This window comes from Pseudopodoces humilis, chromosome 4 (assembly GCF_049639895.1).
Source record: "Pseudopodoces humilis isolate 2021_Gansu_Grassland_sample_001 chromosome 4, ASM4963989v1, whole genome shotgun sequence".
Taxonomy (NCBI): Eukaryota; Metazoa; Chordata; class Aves; order Passeriformes; family Paridae; genus Pseudopodoces; species Pseudopodoces humilis.
The window spans coordinates 60,907,071-60,924,887 of NC_142203.1; the positions used below are offsets into that span (position 1 = coordinate 60,907,071).

At 36.4% G+C, this 17,817-nt stretch overlaps 1 protein-coding gene across 4 annotated transcripts in view; it reads left to right on the plus strand.

Moving 5' to 3' along the window:
* ARL15 (ARF like GTPase 15) overlaps positions 1–17,817 on the plus strand; it is a 292,380-nt gene that overhangs the window by 234,316 nt on the left and 40,247 nt on the right. For 3 of the 4 annotated variants that reach the window (XM_014259878.2, XM_014259879.2, XM_014259877.2), the window contains one exon: positions 7,785–8,128. The exons of the other annotated variant lie outside the window; for it this stretch is intronic. In XM_014259878.2, the coding sequence (XP_014115353.1) occupies positions 7,785–7,937 (153 nt within the window). In that variant the 3' untranslated portion in view covers positions 7,938–8,128. Of the gene's footprint in view, positions 1–7,784; positions 8,129–17,817 lie in introns of those variants that run through there. 4 annotated transcript variants of the gene reach the window in all.

Consider the following 17,817-nt stretch of genomic DNA (forward strand, 5'->3'; position numbering starts at 1 on the left):
AAGCACAGTCTGTAGCTATAACTAGCATATTTTGCTGCTGAAATCAGCATCCTCTGTCAGTAGTCTTATATTCTAAAGTAAACCATGAGTACCTGCAGTCTATTTTAAAAAAAGGATGCTACAAAAACTCTGTAAGTCTCTGAAAGATGTTCCTAAAGGTATTGAGTGTTGAGTCTCTACTAGCTATTTGTACTTCATAAGCTATTTCACTGAAGTTACAGCAAAAAAAAACAACTGAGTGAGTGATGGTAGAGAGGAGATGACTGGTAGTAGAGTAAAATCTTTCAGTAAATTTCCTGTAAAATTATCTTTGGACATGTTCCATTCTGTGGAATGGAATTTACAGATTAGGGCAATGATAGTAATTAAAATGAGTTATCCTAAGTTTAAATAGATCTTATATTCAATCAGTCATTTTCAGCACAGCTTAAGAACATTCTGGGATGTGCTAGGAATACACTAAAATAGAAAATTGTCCTCATATACAGTAAATTGACATTTTTGTGTCTGTGCTCTATGTGGAAGAAAAAAGATATGTGAATTTTATGATGTCCTCCAAATAGCTATCTTTAACCAGGGCTAATTTTCAGCATTACTCTTTAGGTTTTTATATTCTAAAACTTTAACTGTAAGTGCATAACTGTCAGATAGTATCTGTGGCAACCCAAAGTACTTAGTAAAACACAGTGGGTAAGAGAGAAAGCAAAAAGAGCAGTAACTTAAAGTGATGTTTGATTTTCACTTCTGAATAATTCTTTGAAGTGAAATAAAGGATTAAAGTGGCATTAAAGGAAAATATTTTACTATGCTTTCATTGCATGCTTTTTTGTACAGTACCCTCTTCTCGTCTTGTTTCCCTTATCACTTGAGATAGTGTTGCACTCAGTCTAGGCTTGGATAATTGTGAGTCCTCGTCTTGTTTTTCTGGTTATATGGTTATATGAACCTTCATCTGGAAATCTGGTTTTCTCTAAATAGGTATGCTACTGCTCTTCTCGCATTATTTCTATTTCTTCCAGCTGCAAGAAAAGCACCTGCTCATATGAAAGGAGTATCCTGGGTGAAGAAGACTCGGAGAGCAAAGTATAGGTGTATGTTTTTGGCACCTACACATGATTTACTGTTTCTTCTGTACAAAATTATAGAATCTACCTCAAAAAAGTCTAATGCGCTCTAGTGTGGCTACACAAAGAGAGTGTGCAAAGAGTTGATGGATCCTAGTAGCTTCTCAAAGCCTCTCTTTGCTTCCATCTGCATACAAATCTCAGTGGTACTTCTGCAACCTCTGGAATTTTCTGTCCTCACTCTCACCCTTCTTATTAGTCCAGACCCATTGTAACATGACTCTGTCTATCTGTAAAAAAAAATACCCAGACTTTTCCATTTTAAAAACCTTCCAGCTCTTTAGCTCACTCCCCATTTTCTTGTCTCATTCTTGCATTTGCCAATACTCTGTACTCTCTGGAATAGTGGGGCTATGCTGATTTGTCAAGCATCCTATTTCTTCATTTTGAGTAGTTAGTTATCTTCTTTAAAATGCATTTCTTTCAGCTATCGCTTGCAATCTGAAAAATGTTGTGACCTGTGGCCACTGGAGATAAGGATGGAAATGTGCACAAAGCACTGTGTACATTACTTTAAGTGACTGTATTCCTCTTTGTAAAGACTTAGAAGCCAAAAATATTATATGCCTCTCTTACAAAGCTAGGTACAAAGCTCAGTTGGATGTTCTTCAGGTAGTCTTTTATAAAACAAAAAATCTTAAAAATAAAAATTTAAAAAATGGAAAGCTGTACAAAGTAGAAATACCAATTTTTAAAGTATTCATCTCTACTTGCAAGATTTACTAAAAGGTCTCTGATGGTTTTGTAATCTTGTCTAGAGAAAGTGCTTACTCTGCTATCACACAGAAATGCTGAAGAAAACAGACTTGTTTTTCCTTTTGATTTTACTTCAGCAGGTTATATTTTTAAAATTAAAAAAAAAGGGGCAGCTCAATTACATAAATCTGATTATCATAATATGTACTTAATGGACTCATTGCAAACTTTTAGCATTGTGCACACAGACTTTGGATTCCTTGGCACATTAAAGTCAGTGAGAAGTGAAATATATTTCCTCAAAGAGCTAGAATATAAAAGCATTTCTGTGGCTGATGGTGTTGTTGGACCTCAGTAGGCATTCCTGAGAGTGGCCCTGTGCATAGGTTGCTCCAGACCACAGCACATCACCATCCCTTCTCATCAGCTGAGGCACTTTCATTCCCCTCCCTGTTGTGTAAGAGATATTGCATATGGAATCAATAAACATGAGGTACAGGTGCTTTAGAAGGAGTGCTTATGATGCATAGGTGCATTACAAGGATCCCTCTAGACAAAGATGAGATCACTGTTAAAAAGAAGCATACGAGCAGACATACATGAAGTATCTTTTCAGGAGAAGTGAAGTGTCTCTGTAGGATGAATATATATTACAAAACTTTGGCTGACAGTTGTGCATGTTACAGCTGCTCTGGTCAGACAGGAGGTCCTTTTTAGCCAAGTGGACTGTCAGATAAGGAGCTTTCTAGCAGATTTTTCAGGAAAGACATGGATGTGTTAACTCCTGTATGACAGTGGATTGAAATAGTTGATTTAAGTGGCTATCATTCCACTCCACTCAACCCTATAAATCACTGTACTCAGAAAAGAACCAGCAGAAAAGTATATGTAGCAGCTCAGGAGGCTGTGCAGTTTGCAGTCGAGCACACCAACATAAGCTAGAGCAGATTTCAATTTACTTTTTAGCATCAGTGGTGATTTAAGTATTGAGTTCTACTCTATGGTTAGTTGGTCAACATTTGTGGTTTCTATTTAATTTGCCAGAATTTCCTTTCTTTTGTTTTCTCTTTTCTTTATTTAGACATGACTTCTTTTACCTCTAATACCATCCCTTTCCTTTCTGCAATTGGTGAGAGCTTTTTTGTTTATTTTAAAGTCTTCTGAAAAAGTATAAATACACTCTGAGCCTCTAATTATGGTATTTTTTTCTGTGCCACCTGCAAGCATTTCACTTTTTTAGCTACACAGTTAATTTTCTTTAAGTTCCAATTTTTATGTAGTTTCTGTTTTTAAAACTTAACGCTATGTAAAGTACTCTTGGCTTTTTCTCTTCTCCAAATATATTGAATTTGCACAAGAATTGTTATAGGCAGCTTGTCTGTTGTTTGTAGAGCCAGCAAGCAAAATTCCCCCTTTTTCCTGCATCTTCTAAATGGCTGCTACAAAAAGCAGATTTTTATGATGTCTGTAAAGATATTATCAGCATCACTGCTCACTGAAACTTTCAGTGTTAATATGGGCTACTCCAATCTTCCATTATTACTTTGTTTCTTGTCCATGCAGATTTGGAATGGACGAATGAACCATGTCTTATGGTTAATACATGGATTCAGCAAATTAGATTATTTTAGTTTAATTCATACCTTCATTAGTCACCCTTTTGCAGTAATACTTCATAAATCCTGTGAAAGTATTTTAAAAATTTAGTCTTCTGGGGACACTGACAAGATTGACAGCCTTTGATTGGATATAATACACATGTTTTGTTACAATTTTTTTTGTCCCAATGAAATTTTTCAAAAAAACAGCAATGAGTGAAAAATATTTTATTCATTAAGTTCTCCGTTTACCAGCCTGGTAATGTAAGTGACTATCTGAATTTTGTATTTGTTTACAACAGATTAGTCACAGTGAGCTGGAAGCTTTTCTGTGTTCATGAAATTTGGTAGTATAATTTTGAATTTGAATGAAAAATAATGCTTTCAATCATCTTTATTTCATGTTGAATAATAGAGATAAATTTTCTCATATATTAAAACATCTAAGTTTTCGTATAGATCTTATGTTCACATGGGTGGTGAACTGTCTAGATGATGAGGTTCAGTAATAGAACATGGAAAAGCTTTCAGCAGGGCCTGGTTACTCAGCTTACGTATATCAATTTAGTAACATCAATTCCACACTGCTATGATAATTTACACCAGCTGAGGTTCTGGGCACTGATCCTTTTTATTGTGTCCTGACTTTTCTAGCACGTAGGTTAAGCAACATTTGATAACCATATGTTTAATGTATTGTGCCAGTAGAATAAGACTTAGAAGGTGGAGTGTGGGAAGAGTGGGAATTGCAAACGTGTATCCTTAGATTTTATTGACTTCAGAATGTGGCATAAATACAATGTCAGGTTCTCTACAAAACAAGGCCCTCATGTGGAATCAATGCATACAGTGAGATCCTGTAAAAATAAGTAAAGAAGTCTTAAAATTGGATTTAATTTGTTGTATTTTCTTCTAGGATTATATCTGAAAAATTTAGTAATCTCAAAGTAAACTCTTGAAAATGCACAGCCAGTATGTAAATGCATCAGACTTCTGAAGCATGTTTGAGTCTTTATTTTTCACTTCAGCATTCATGAACAGGCAGAAAAGTTTTTGGTGTTTGTGCAGAGAGGAAGACAGAAGAGCTTCTCTTAGGAACTCACCCCTTTGTGCTAGTGTGATTGAAGAGAGCTGTAAAATAGTAACTGCTGATTATGCGAGAACTAACTAGGTGTGTAAGTATTCAGTGAATTTGAGCTTTCTTTGGATGCTTTGGTGATCAGTGTACATCCTCTTAGGAAATCTGCAGGGAACAAATATGGATGATGGCCACTGGGGAAGAAAGGAACTACAAAAACAAACGTGGATGGAGAGCTGAGCATTCCAGTGGAAAACTCAACTGTATAAAAAGAATTGGGCATCTGATTGTGTCGATCTTTTCATGTTTCATCTGTTGCATGTAAAAAATGGTTCTATTTTCAAGTCTAAAGAAAGTACTTGCTTTTAGAACAGAATGACTTCTTCTGAGTTAAAGGGAGGAGAAGTTATAGTAAATTGGAAAGTATTTGTGTCTGCAAACTACTTTCTGGAAGTTGCAAAGTCCAGAGAGCCTGCTTGCAAAACCTTGAGGTTTAGCAAACTCCATTGTGGTGTGAAGTTTAAATGAGGAAATATAGTAACACACCACAAAATGTCCCTTGGGTTGTGAAAAATCACTTTTTCTGTGCTACTTCTGGTTTAGTTAGTTATTATTTGTAAGCCAATTAGTGTTATTTTACTAGTTTTGTATTAGACAGAAGTCATCTAGCAATTTTTTTTTCCTGCAGAACATATGAATGAAATAGCTCTTACATGTGGATATAAGCATTTGTGCTTTCATACCAGTATCAAACCCTCGCATTTTAAAAACAACCACCTAACAAACACTTTCATTTCAGCATTCATATAAGACCTATTAATGCAGATACTCTGAATGTTCCTTAATGTGGAAAATGATGACAGCACATCACTAATAAAGTAACATTTTGATTACACAGATAGAAACAGAAAAAAAAATGCATTTTGATCAACTTTGGGTATCCAAATAATTTATCTGCAAAATTTGTTTCACTAAATCAGGCATTTTGTTTTTCTTGGCTAGAGGCTACCTTGGTAACTTGTGTTATATTTGCCCACGAATGCACAAGACTCAGTGCTGGTCTGCTTACTGCCATCATTTCCTTGAGCATGTGTTTCTACTTTTAATCCCAAGTGCTGTCCTGATGTAATGACCTTTCTTCATATGGCTGAGCCCTATTTCAAGAGGGTAAGGAGGATTGTGGACTGACTTCAGTGAGCTCCAGGGTCTGATGGCAATAGTCTTCCAGTAGAGGGGGTGTGGTGGACATCCTCTGGGTTGTGGGTCTGAAACATCTTGGATTACTCAGCCATATTTGTCAGTTTAACACCAGTGGGCAGCTCTATCTGCTAGCTGCACTGAGACCTTGCTTTGCTATCCTTCTGTGCAGCTTCCTCCCCTGGAGTGGCAATCAAGGAGGCTGCTGCTGAAACAGGCAACAGAGCTTCCTTACCCTGCTTTTCCAATGCTGTGATCAGTGCCATTAATTCAGTATATTAATGGGGGTAAATTCAAGCTGCTAGAAAAGTTGCAATACATCCATTATTGATATTAGTATTTTGGTTTTTATGACACATAGTTGTGCTAACATCAGATACTGGTGTGGCACTGAGCTAGCAATGCTAAAAAGTAGATATGTTGATAATAATGTTGGTTTGCTGAAGCCCCATTTATTTCAACTTGTATGTTTTCTAAAATTTGTTTGAGGGCAAGTGAATGTCAAGTACCACACTTCATTTTCAAATGTTATTGGTACAATTCTACTTTGATGAAAAGAGATTTAAAATTTTTCACAGTGTCATTCCCAGGTAAGCAGACATTTTCATCTCGAAAACCACCATTTTTTCCCCCTGATATTTGTTACTAAACATTCTGGTTGAAATTCCTTTCTAAAAATAAGAAAGCCTGCCTGACACATGATCATGGTTGAATTCTGAATTATGTGAGTTCACACAACTCAACTTGGTTTCTTCTATTACTATACATTAATAGATAAACAAAACTGTTGTTTGTCTATCAGTAGACACTTCAAGAGCTACACAGATATTGCAGTTTGTATGGACTTTGAAAGCCTTTTTTTTTCCGCCTTCCTCTTTTTATTCCTTCTGCACATTGGAGCCTTACACAGTGTGGCTCCAATCACCTGTCTAGGGTGCTGCTCTACTGCCTACCATGTTATGAGTAACTGTTCCTGTAATTGTGCTGTGTATTTACAGCACACTCTGTGCTAAAAAAATCTAAGAGTATTTGGCAATGATTACAATGAGCAAGAACGTGCAAACTAAGTCAAGACTAAGTATTTCTTTTGATATATGGACAGTAGGAAGAATTGAGTGATATAGTTTTGCATTTTAGTTTTTACTAAAAGTCTATTGGACAAGTCAAACATGAGTAGATTTTGGGTCAAATACCTTCAAAGACTAAAATTTTATGAAAACAGTAAACTGTGGACCAGTATAACCTGAAGGCTGCTGTTCTCTTCTAAGAGACATCAAAAACATGTTTTGATATTGTTCTTTCTGTTTTGAAAAGTGATTGGAGTATACTACTAAATTAAATTTTTTCCTTTCTCAGTCTTTCTGGATCTGTGTTTGTGTTTTGGCAGTTGTTGTAATGTCAGTAATGATTGATGTTTCCAAGAAGCTGCATCATGTTTCATGTATAATACTTATTACTATCCTACTAACATTAGCGTGTTAGTCTTCCATGTTTAATTTTAGAAGAAATAAGTAATTTTTGAAGAATTTTTATTTGTATAGATTTATTTTGGTCACAAAGAGATGCTATGCTATAGCTCATGTTTGACTGGAATGCTTAGGATCTGTACATTTTTTATGTTTAATTTGTGAAGTTAGAGTATTATGGTGACCAACTCTGTATCTTAAGTGTTTACCAATAAGAGTATAATGAAACATACATTTTTAACATGCAAATGCAAACAAAACCTAAAATTTCTTATTTGCTTTTGCTGTTTTGGGTAAATTTTGAGCACATGTTTCATGTGCTTTGCTGTTTGCCTCTAGTCAGTACAATTCTTTCTCAGACCTCCCATGCTGTTAAATGGTAAATGGTAAATGTTAAATGGGCAGAATGGTAGCTTCCAAGCAGGTCACTCACCCCTAAAGAAAACACTTTCAGGTCATGTCATATAACCTGTATTATAAGAGCAGCTGTGGGTAAGATTCCAAAAATGAATATCCTGATTTTTTTACATGTGTTCTGTTTGATCTAGTTTGGTTTGGTTTTTAGATGTGAGACAGAGGGTTGTCATGATGTAATACATTGGTCTCTCTTTTTTTTTCTTAATAGATAAAAAAATATTTTGAACTTGAGCCACTTGCACGTGGAAAGCGCTGGATTCTTAAACCCTGCTCCCTGGATGATATGGAGGCAGTAAAAGACAGCTTCTCCCTTCTAATAAACTTGCTAGAAGAGAGAGACTTCGAACCTTCAAGAATGTGAAAGCTAAGAGAAAGAAGAAGTTCCCACGCATCATTGTACCTGCTCACTCTGTCACAGCTTAATTACAGTGTAGTATCAAGGCTGAGCTGTGATATGTTGTTCATACAGAGTTAATGCAGAATGCCCTTTGGTTAAAATAAATGTTCTGTGAATCAGGTACACAACTATTTCCAGTAAAGTTGTCTACACTACTGAAGTAGGAAGTTCCTCTTTGTTTACCACTATATCTGCACACTGCATGTTGCTTTCTTGCATCGTGATCATCCTTGGTAGAAAATTTTACACGCACAAAAATAACATAATTCGTAAAGGAGGAATTCCACATGTTACCTTGAATTTTAAAAAAATAACTAATGTCTAAAGAATTTACAAGTCTAATTCAGCTTGTTTATTGACCTCACATTATGGAAAAGCACAGCCACTGAGAACTTTAATAGGATACCTAAAAGGCAAGCAGTTTCATGTTAATGCAAAGGTTATTCCTGAGATTTTACTGAGTGAAAACACAGTCGAGGTAGTTGACTCAACAAGGTAGTTGAATGTCTTCTGAAGTCACTGCATAACCCTGCCAGAGGCAGTATGGTATTTTGCTGGAAGATTGCTGAAAAGTAAACTAATAAACAGATGTGCACAGATAAGACTTCTTGGGGAAAATAGCTGACATAAACTGATGTGACATAAACAGGTAATCTAAGTATAAAGATTTTAGAAGTATATGAAAGATTTTAGAAATATGCAGAAGTTGGATAAAGTAATAGTTTTCATTAAAAGTAGTTTTCCATAAGAAAAGCAGGGCAAATATCTGTTAGTTCATCTGTGGAGGCTTTATTACTAGTTACAAATATAAGTGATTTTAAATACTTCCTTTATCACTTCTTCATAGACTACTACAGTTATTGTAACATTGCCAAGGCATCTATCCCGTAATTCAGGGTCTTCCACTGTTCGTACTATAAGCTTCTCTTTTCAAGGGGATCATATCTTGTTCTTTCAAATTTCTTCTGGGCTAAGTGTTACTTAGAATACAAAAAAGTAGTCATTGGAAAAAAAAACATTTGTAATACATTTAGAAAACATGGATTTGGTTCATGTAACACAGTCCACTTTTCATCTTTCCATGTTTTCCCTGTTGTAGATTTGCAGTATTTTGGCTGCCTTTTGCTGATTTTTGATAACCTCATAAACTGATTTTGTCCATTAAAGAAACGTGCCAGGCCACTGGTTCACAGTGACAACAGGGTATGTGCAGATCAGTCTGGACTGGTGCACGCCTGGAATGCTGTGCCTTGAGCATTCAGCTACCCTTGTGCAAAAGTGTCTGCAAACACAAACTCGAGTGAGGTGTCGTTAGTTCCTCGTCAACTCTGCTTCTGTCTTCAAACACACAGCGCCTTGTTTTCAGGCCTTTAAGCAACATATCTTTCCATTCTGAGCATCTATCTTCTGTTTGAAGTTTATTGTAGTTTCTCACTAGTTTATTTGGGGATAAGAAAATAGTAAAGATCAGCTTTTAAATGCTCATAAAAGCCATTTCTCTATTGTAATTTTGCTCTTTGTTAAACAAAAGGTTTCTCATAGGTATTTTTGGTTATTTTTCAATTTCCGTGAATTTCTTGCATTGCTCCCACTGTTTTAACTGCTTCCTATTATCAAAAAGAAGCTGGGAAAACTGGTAAACTCCTTTAATTTTGAGATGGAATAGGCAGGAAGCCTGAAGGGCATGTCCTTGCTTTGTTTTATATTCTCTTTCCTGCCAGGTCAGTTGTCTCACTGCTAATACTCTTGGAAACAACCAAAAACTGGAATTGTTCATTTTAAAGCACAGAGGAGTCCTGCTTTGATTCAGTTCTCTCTGCACACTTTAGTTGGGACCCAGGTGCCCATCAGTTTCTCGTGTAGGGGCTAAGGAGGTTCCTTTCCTTGGATTTAAAGAGGAGCTGGATCTAATTTACATTTCCAAACTCTCTCTTTGCTGGCATGAGCTTAAAGGCTACAGAGTCCCCAGATTTCCACAAGGTCCCAAAATTTCTGTTCTGTTTAGGGACAATGAAGAAGAAGTGGGGAGGAGGAGTAAGGAGCATTATTTCCCAGAGAAGGTAAGCAGTTTGGGAAGGCAAAATGAGGGATTCCAAGCTTTTACTGCTTTTTCATTTGCCATAGTTAGAAGATGTGAAATAACTTTTTTTTTTACTATTTTCCCTTGCTTTAGTTTAGTTATGGACCAAAAGGTACAGGAGATGAAAATAAGCCCAACTGTATTGCATTCTTGAAACTGTACTTATTTCTACCATCAGAGTTTGTCTGGTCCGAAAACTTCAGTGGCTCCATGTTACTTTTTGGTTGTGATCTCCCAGCTACGCACTGTTTGAAGGTGCTACATGAGTAACATGGAAGGGCCCAAGAGGTCCATGATAATGTGGTTTTGGAGTATGCCAGTGGCTACTTAGACTAGGACATTTTGATACTTCAATATTTTTCTTTTAGGCAAATGTCAACTGCACAGAAGCAGTGATTTTAATTTTCAGAATTATTTTGAGTATGCTTTTTCTTACTAATACAGTGATCATTCCTCATCACAGGTTGAAACAATACCTCATAACTGCTGAAGGCTAAGACCAACACTTAACTTTACTTTGAATGTAGTACTTCTGTGGTTTTGTGTTGTAGATGGACTTAATGGATGTGTACCTTTTTAATGTCTATAAACAACTTCACCTTTTTATGAGGGGATAACAATGTTCATAGCAGCTCATGTCACACTTCCTTGTCTATAGTGTTGTTGAATGCTCTGGCTATGATAGAATATGTAAGCACCATGCAGTTTTCATTCAAATAACCAATTTCAACTGCTTTGGATTTGGTTTGTTTGTTTGTTTTAATCTTTTCATGTGTGTTTGTCATTTAGGTGGGATAAACTGGGCACTAGGCTTTACTTTCCATGCAAGTTCATTAGGGAGTGAACATTGTCTTTTTAAAAAAAGATATTGTGCTTTAATGTTCTTTAGCCATCTGTTAAATTACTTTGTGTGTATGTGTGTGTGCCCACACTGGGCTTCTTCTCAGACCTGTGGCTGTCTGCAGTGTCTCAGCCGTCAGAATGAAAACATTATCAATCAGTATCCAACAGCAGCTGGTTTTGACAACCTTCTGTCTGCTACCTAATGCTTTACAACTCATCAGTAAGGCTTCTTTGTCTGCCCACTCTGAGCTGGTAATCTTAACTGCTTCATGTTGTGTCCTGTACTTGTACTTCTAGCATTTGTATGGCTTAAAAGTTAAGTCTTAGTGGATTTTGATATTCTTTCTTGCTGTATAATGCTCCATGTGTATCTTAGCTTGCCTATTCAAACGCGCTATACAAAAATCTGTGATGTATTATTTCGTTTAACTTCTTGCATTTCATTATATTTATAGAAGTTGCAGATTTTTGTACCGTATTACTTAATACAGTTGCCTTTTTGTAATGGCAATTAATTTATATTACGAAAGTTTGTATCTTTACTGTAGTCAAAAGTATTAGTTAACTGCCATATTATCTTGACTTTATACTAAAAATACAGTGTCTATACACAGAAGTTGACCCAATCAAGTGGTCAACTGCTGACATGGGGAACTTGTACTGTTTGTGATTTATACATGATTTCCACTATCAAAAAAAAAGAAAAAAAAGAAAAAAAAAAGAAAATAAACACTGTGTCAAATTGACTTGATAAGTTTCTGTTTCTTGAGTAAGTAGCCAGTTTGGGAGCATGGCAAATTACCTTGATTTGGATTCTTCAAGATAAATTATTTACTCATAAGTGAAAACAAATACTACTCTATAATCATTGGTACATATACATACATATATTCACATTCTATTTCATATGTATGTACATGAATGTGCAGCATACATAGTTGAACATTCATGTACATACATGTGAAATAGAAACTTCCAAAAATCTGCTCATTTCTTTCCACAGCAAGATGTTGTTACTCTGGAAGTGTATCTGAAAGATATTGTGAGTTTATTGGTGAAACAGAGATTGGAATAATCCCTGCACAATTATTCCATAATATTAAATTGAGGGACATCTTTATGTGACTAGAAATTCTTTTTAAATAAATGATGTGGCAAAATACATATAAAAACCAGAAGTTACAGAAGCTGAGCAAAGGAATATATTCTGGGAAAAATAGAAACTTGCTGAAACAACTCAGTGTTATCCTGTCAAACAGTGTTTGGGTAGAAGGTACTCTCACAATGCAAGTTGTAAAAGCTGATGGAAGAACACCACTGCTAAACCAGACTGGAGATGCTAATGCAATTACTGAGGTATGCTTTTTTTCATGTCGCTGTTTTTTAATTCTGTTTCTTAACCAAGTCTAGGAATGAAATGGAAGATTTTTATACTGAGAATTCTTTTTAATCCTTTTGTTTCATACAAATAAGAACTGAAAACCAACTAATCATGCCTCGTTTGATAGCTCTTAAAAGAATTTTCATTAGCTCATTAGCCCTTTGACCTAATAGTTTAAACAAATAAAAACATCTGTTTGTGTCAGCTGTAGGATTAGTCATCCAGGGCCCAGGTTAACATGAGGATAAGAAGGAGTCCCACATCCTGCATATAAACAAAAAAAGTACCTTTTTCAGCATCTGTACTTAAAAGGGACACCTGAAATCAAGTACCCTGTACTGAATTCTGTTGGGTGAAGACACTGAAGAAGATCATTACCCTTTTCTATCCTCTACCCTCATGAGTGAACTGACTAATTTCATTGTGTGGGTTTGAGTGAAGATGAAGTGTAATTTAAATAGTTCTGAGATATTTATTCTTAATTCTACCTGCTTATAATATATTATAGCTTTTATCACAGCTATGTTTAGAGAAGCCAAAATAGGCTATATATAATTCTTGTTCATTCACTGGATTTCATAGGAAAATGTAATATGTGGTATTCTGGTAAGTTTTAATGGGATATATTCAGGACAACCTTACTCATGGAGGACATGCTTGTGCATCAAACATGTCAGCAGTTCCTTTTATAATTTCTTAAATATACCTTGATTTTTAATCACTGAGTCTCTCTAGGAAAGGCAGAGATGTGAATGTCAGTATTGCTACTAACAGTAGTCTATGGAGCTCCAGTTGCCTGTGGCAATAAACTGGGAGACAACAAAAGTATTTTAATCTTCTTGTCAGGTTTACAGAAAACCCAGTTGAAGTAATCAGCAAAAGGTCCTGTACTGGCTTGGGATGATTATGGCAAAAGTGACATTCTTCACCTGAAAATAGCCTGAATCACAGAATATTCTGAGTTGGAAGGAACCCACAAGGATCACTGAGTCCAACTCCTGACCCTGCACAGCATCATCCCCAAGGATGGTGCCATGTGCCCAAGAGCATTGTGCAAATGCCTCTTGAACTCTGTCAGGCTTGGTGCTATGACCATTTCCCTGGGGAGTTGTTCCAGTGCTCAGTCATACCCTGGGTGAAGAAGCTTTTCCTGATATCCAACCCAAACCTCCCCTGACACAACTCCAGGCCATTGCCTTGGATCGTGTCACTGGTCACTCAGAGCAGAGATCAGTGCCTGCCTCTCTGCTTCCCCTCACGAGGAAGTTGTAGACTGTGATGAAATCCCTCAGTCTCCTCCAGGCTGGTTTTGGTAAAGACCATATTTGTAATAAAAAGCTGTTGTAATTAATTTCTAAGTACAGAAACATTTTCTCACATATGAAAAATCTATATATATAACTATATATATATATATATATATATATTTGAAAACCTGCCCACTTGCTAAGAAGCAAGAGGCATGAATTATACCTAAAATTGTCAACAAATAAAACCAGCCACCACAGTACTTCTTTTTTCACCTATCACCTTGCAAAAGTGAAATGCTATTGTTCGTTTTATTGCCATGCCACAAAACTATAATTTATTGTATTTCAGTGTGCACTAGAAAGCATTTGCATATAATAAGTAAAAGAAGACAAAAATCCCTTTGTAGGTTTGCAACTTCCATATATGAAGAGCTGCCATCTTTCAAAGGAAACATTGAATGTTGAAATATAGGAGCCGTATAACCTGTTATAAAACACTGCCAGCTGAAATGCTAAGTCATGGAAATCCCAAACAAAAGGTCTGGTAATGTTCAAATGCATAATCCCAGAGATGGTATGCAGGAGAGAGGAAACCATGACTTGCATACAAATGTTGCAAAACCGAAACAAGTTTAACAGCCAATCACATAGCAAAGTATTTGGTGTTTTCACAATATGAAAGTCTTGAATTCAGAAGGTTGATAGATATTTCAGGATCAAAAAAGCATTCTGTAAAAAAAAATGTAAAGAGTATAATTTTATAGTACGTTAACATTTTGGGCTTATCAGTTTCAATATAGTCCCTTTAAAGCAATAATTCCAGCTGTGCATTAAAGTTGGGAATTTAAAAATCTCATCTATAGAAATTAATCCATTTTGTGTTCTGTTAACATACATTAAAATAGCGTTTTCTGTCTTTTGTCACCTCATTTATTTGAAGGCACATATTCTAGAACTTCCTCAGAGAAACTTACACCCAAATTACTGTATAATTGTAACTTTCAAACACCCCATTCCTGCCAGTGTCAAGTTTTAATGCTTGTGAAAACTTAATGCTTGTGAAAACAAATACCTGTTTACTAAACTACATCAGAACTATTTTATTATAGCATTTCCATGTATGGTATTTTTGTAGGACCCAGAGATTCAAGGTATGAATGGTATTGGCACCATTTAAAATTAACACTGATTAACTGCAATATCTGGAAAACTTCTTTCTTCTTTTTTTGTCTAACAGGAATGCAATATCATGATTTTCTCAAGATTTATCTTGCTGCAGAGAAGAAATTAGCATTCATTTTCAGTAATATGAGCTATAACAGCATTAGTCCATTTTTAATAAATTGCTTTGTTTGCCAGCTAGGTAGCTGTAATTCTCTCTAGTTTACACATGAGTGGCAGAATTAAAAGAATTAAATTGAACTTCCTTCAAGTATTTGAAACTAAGGTTGATTTTTAGAAATGCTAATTGCCTTATCTAAAATATTTTTTGCATGATTTTCAGGAGTGTGATTGATGCAGAAAAGTTCACTTTTGCCTTTAAGATATAGAGCATGACCTTTTGGTTACAGTAAATACAGTACTTAAGTCTGTGAAAGTCATCACATATACTAAAGGTATTAAGACCATTTACCTCACATTCCTTCCTATTAGCTTCCACAATTAACATGACCCACAGCTGAAAAAATAATTCTGGTTGTCAGTGATAAATGGGGTGAAATCGTCAATCACTGAAGTTGACAGTATTATTTTCAAAAGATATTGCAAACAAATGTTTACCCAAAGATAGGAGTATGTTGCATATTGCTGAGTCTTTTTTCTTTGGTGTTCTTTCATTTCATTTACATGGCAAGATGACTTCAGGGCTTACTCTCAGACTAAAGAGAGCTCCTTTTCCTTTTCTAGATTTTTTTTTTTTTTTTAAATTTATTTTTAATTTCTGGAGCATTAAGAACACCAAACATCCATCCACCAAAGTATTTAACAGAACAAGGAGCATTCCTGATAACCCTCTGAGATCTGAGATGGAACATCAGCTCTTTGTTTGTTTTCTTTTCTTGGTATGATGTGCAGACCTGAGATTTTGCTTCAGGCCTGTCTCCACTGAGAGGTGCCAGTAATATAGGATTCTACTATTATGGGCTATATAAATATCTTGCCTATTTTTAGCACTCACTTTTGATCTCTGAAGAATTTTAATATCAAGGTCAAAGATGGTGGTTTCATATGTAGATGTATTGGTGACATAGACATTTAAGAAAATGCATGCTGTGCTTGTAGATTAGAAATATATTTTTTTCTAGGTTCTCAATAATGAGGACAAATCTTCCATAAAACCACTGTGGGATGGTGAATCTTGTTCTGTCTGCTTATGAGAGATTCAGAATGAAGTTTTGATTTTAGGTTTTGGTTCAAAACAAATTAAACAGAAACTATTTTTTCTTTCAAGTGTGGTATGTGGATACCAGTCATTAGAATATTCTCAAGTGCTTGATCTGTGATAACCATTTCACATCTAACCTGATTAAGGCCTAAGGAGGTTTTCACTACGAGTCAATGTTTCCAGTTAGTGACTGGATCCTTTTAATTTCTGCCTGCATATAACATTTTAAAACCCCTTGATGTTCAAACCTGTTTGCACATCTCTGTCATTCTGTGTCGCACAAGTGTGCCCTTGGAGTGGTTGTTAACACAGGTCTGGAATTCTCCTGGCATCCAAGGACCAGTTCATTCATGGTTGTCATGAGACAGAGTATTCTGTTCTTTCTTAATCAGATTATGCATGAAGGCTCATTTTCTCATCATCTTTTGTGTTTCCGTATCTGCTTATTTTGGGTGGGAACTCTGGTTCATACAGTAATTGATTTTTGATGCTGGGTTTATCTTTCATCAAAGCAGAGACTATTATAGGAGGATAGTTCTGAGACTCTCTTTTATGATCAAAATTACACTTTACAATACAAAAAGCTAGAAAATGTAACTGTTAGTAGATGGCTTTGAGTATAACCAAAAGCCAAGATCAATTGTGCCTTGCTCCAGCTGACCATGCTGAAAGTTGATTCTCATTTACTAATGTCAGAATTAAACCAGAAAAAGTTGCCAAAATTAGATAATGTCTGGTTCTGCATAAGGAATGCAGAAGATGAGCCTGGTGAGGTGTGAGCCACTATTCTGAATGGCACTGAAATCTCCAACATTGATGCCTTCTCAGGGATGAGCATCTGCCTGAGGCTGTGAACTATTAGCCATTAGATATTTGTTTGCCACGGAGCTGAGGGGAGACATCAGTTTGAGGAGGCCTCAATAGCTCTACCTCACCAAGTAATGCCAACCCATGTCCTCCAGGGGTGGGTGCTAGTGATCTGCAGCGGCTGCTCCAGTGGAGCTGCTTGCTAGTGGTGCCTTTACCACAGGAACCCCACCTGGCTTGTCAGGATTGGTGTGGAGTTTACAGCCAGGGACCAGCCATGCCTGGTTTTCCAAGACAAGCACTTTTCAAGGTGACGAGAGAAGTACTGAAATGGGAAAATCACTGCTGGTGGCATGCCTTCACACCTGTCATGCTGTATTACTGTCTCAGTCTTTGATTATTGGTCCCATAAAGGTGTCATTTTCTTCATGTTATTAAAGCAATTACAGTTATTATACTTAATTTGTCCTTTCCGAAGGGAGCAAGAATAAATGAGGGAGGATTTGCATACAAATTGAGCCCGATGCAGGGGGAAATTGCAGCAGGTGGTGAGGCTGTGAGATGTTACACAGGAGCATGGCTGGAGCTGCCCTCCTCCGCAGCCCTTTGCTGGTGACCCTTTGAGGAATGTCTCACAACTGTCTGGTGGATTCATTTGAATGAGGGACAGTTTGGCTCACTGTCATCCTGAGCAGATCAAAGCCTGTGCCTTGGCCGGCTGCATGGACAGAGGAGGCATGTGAAAGGTCTCCCCTCCCCCAGGGGAGTCCTTTTCCCTGGCACTGCTCAGCCCTCCCCATTACTCTCAGGGACATCCCCCATTCCTATGCATCTTGTCACAGGCTATCATGAATCACTACCATAAATAACAAAGATGCTAATTTTTGGAGTGCAACTCTATGAACTTCTTCAGAAAGCATTTTCTGCTGTAATCTGTTCCATCAGAAACCTGTTTTTTCTCTTCATCTACATCTGTTACTCAGTACTAATCCTCATATTACGCCCTCTCAAGCATTCCCCTTGCATACAAGGCTCTCAAAAGCAAACACTTTTAAATACATTTCTGCACTTTTAGAGAAAACAAACAAACTAACAAATAA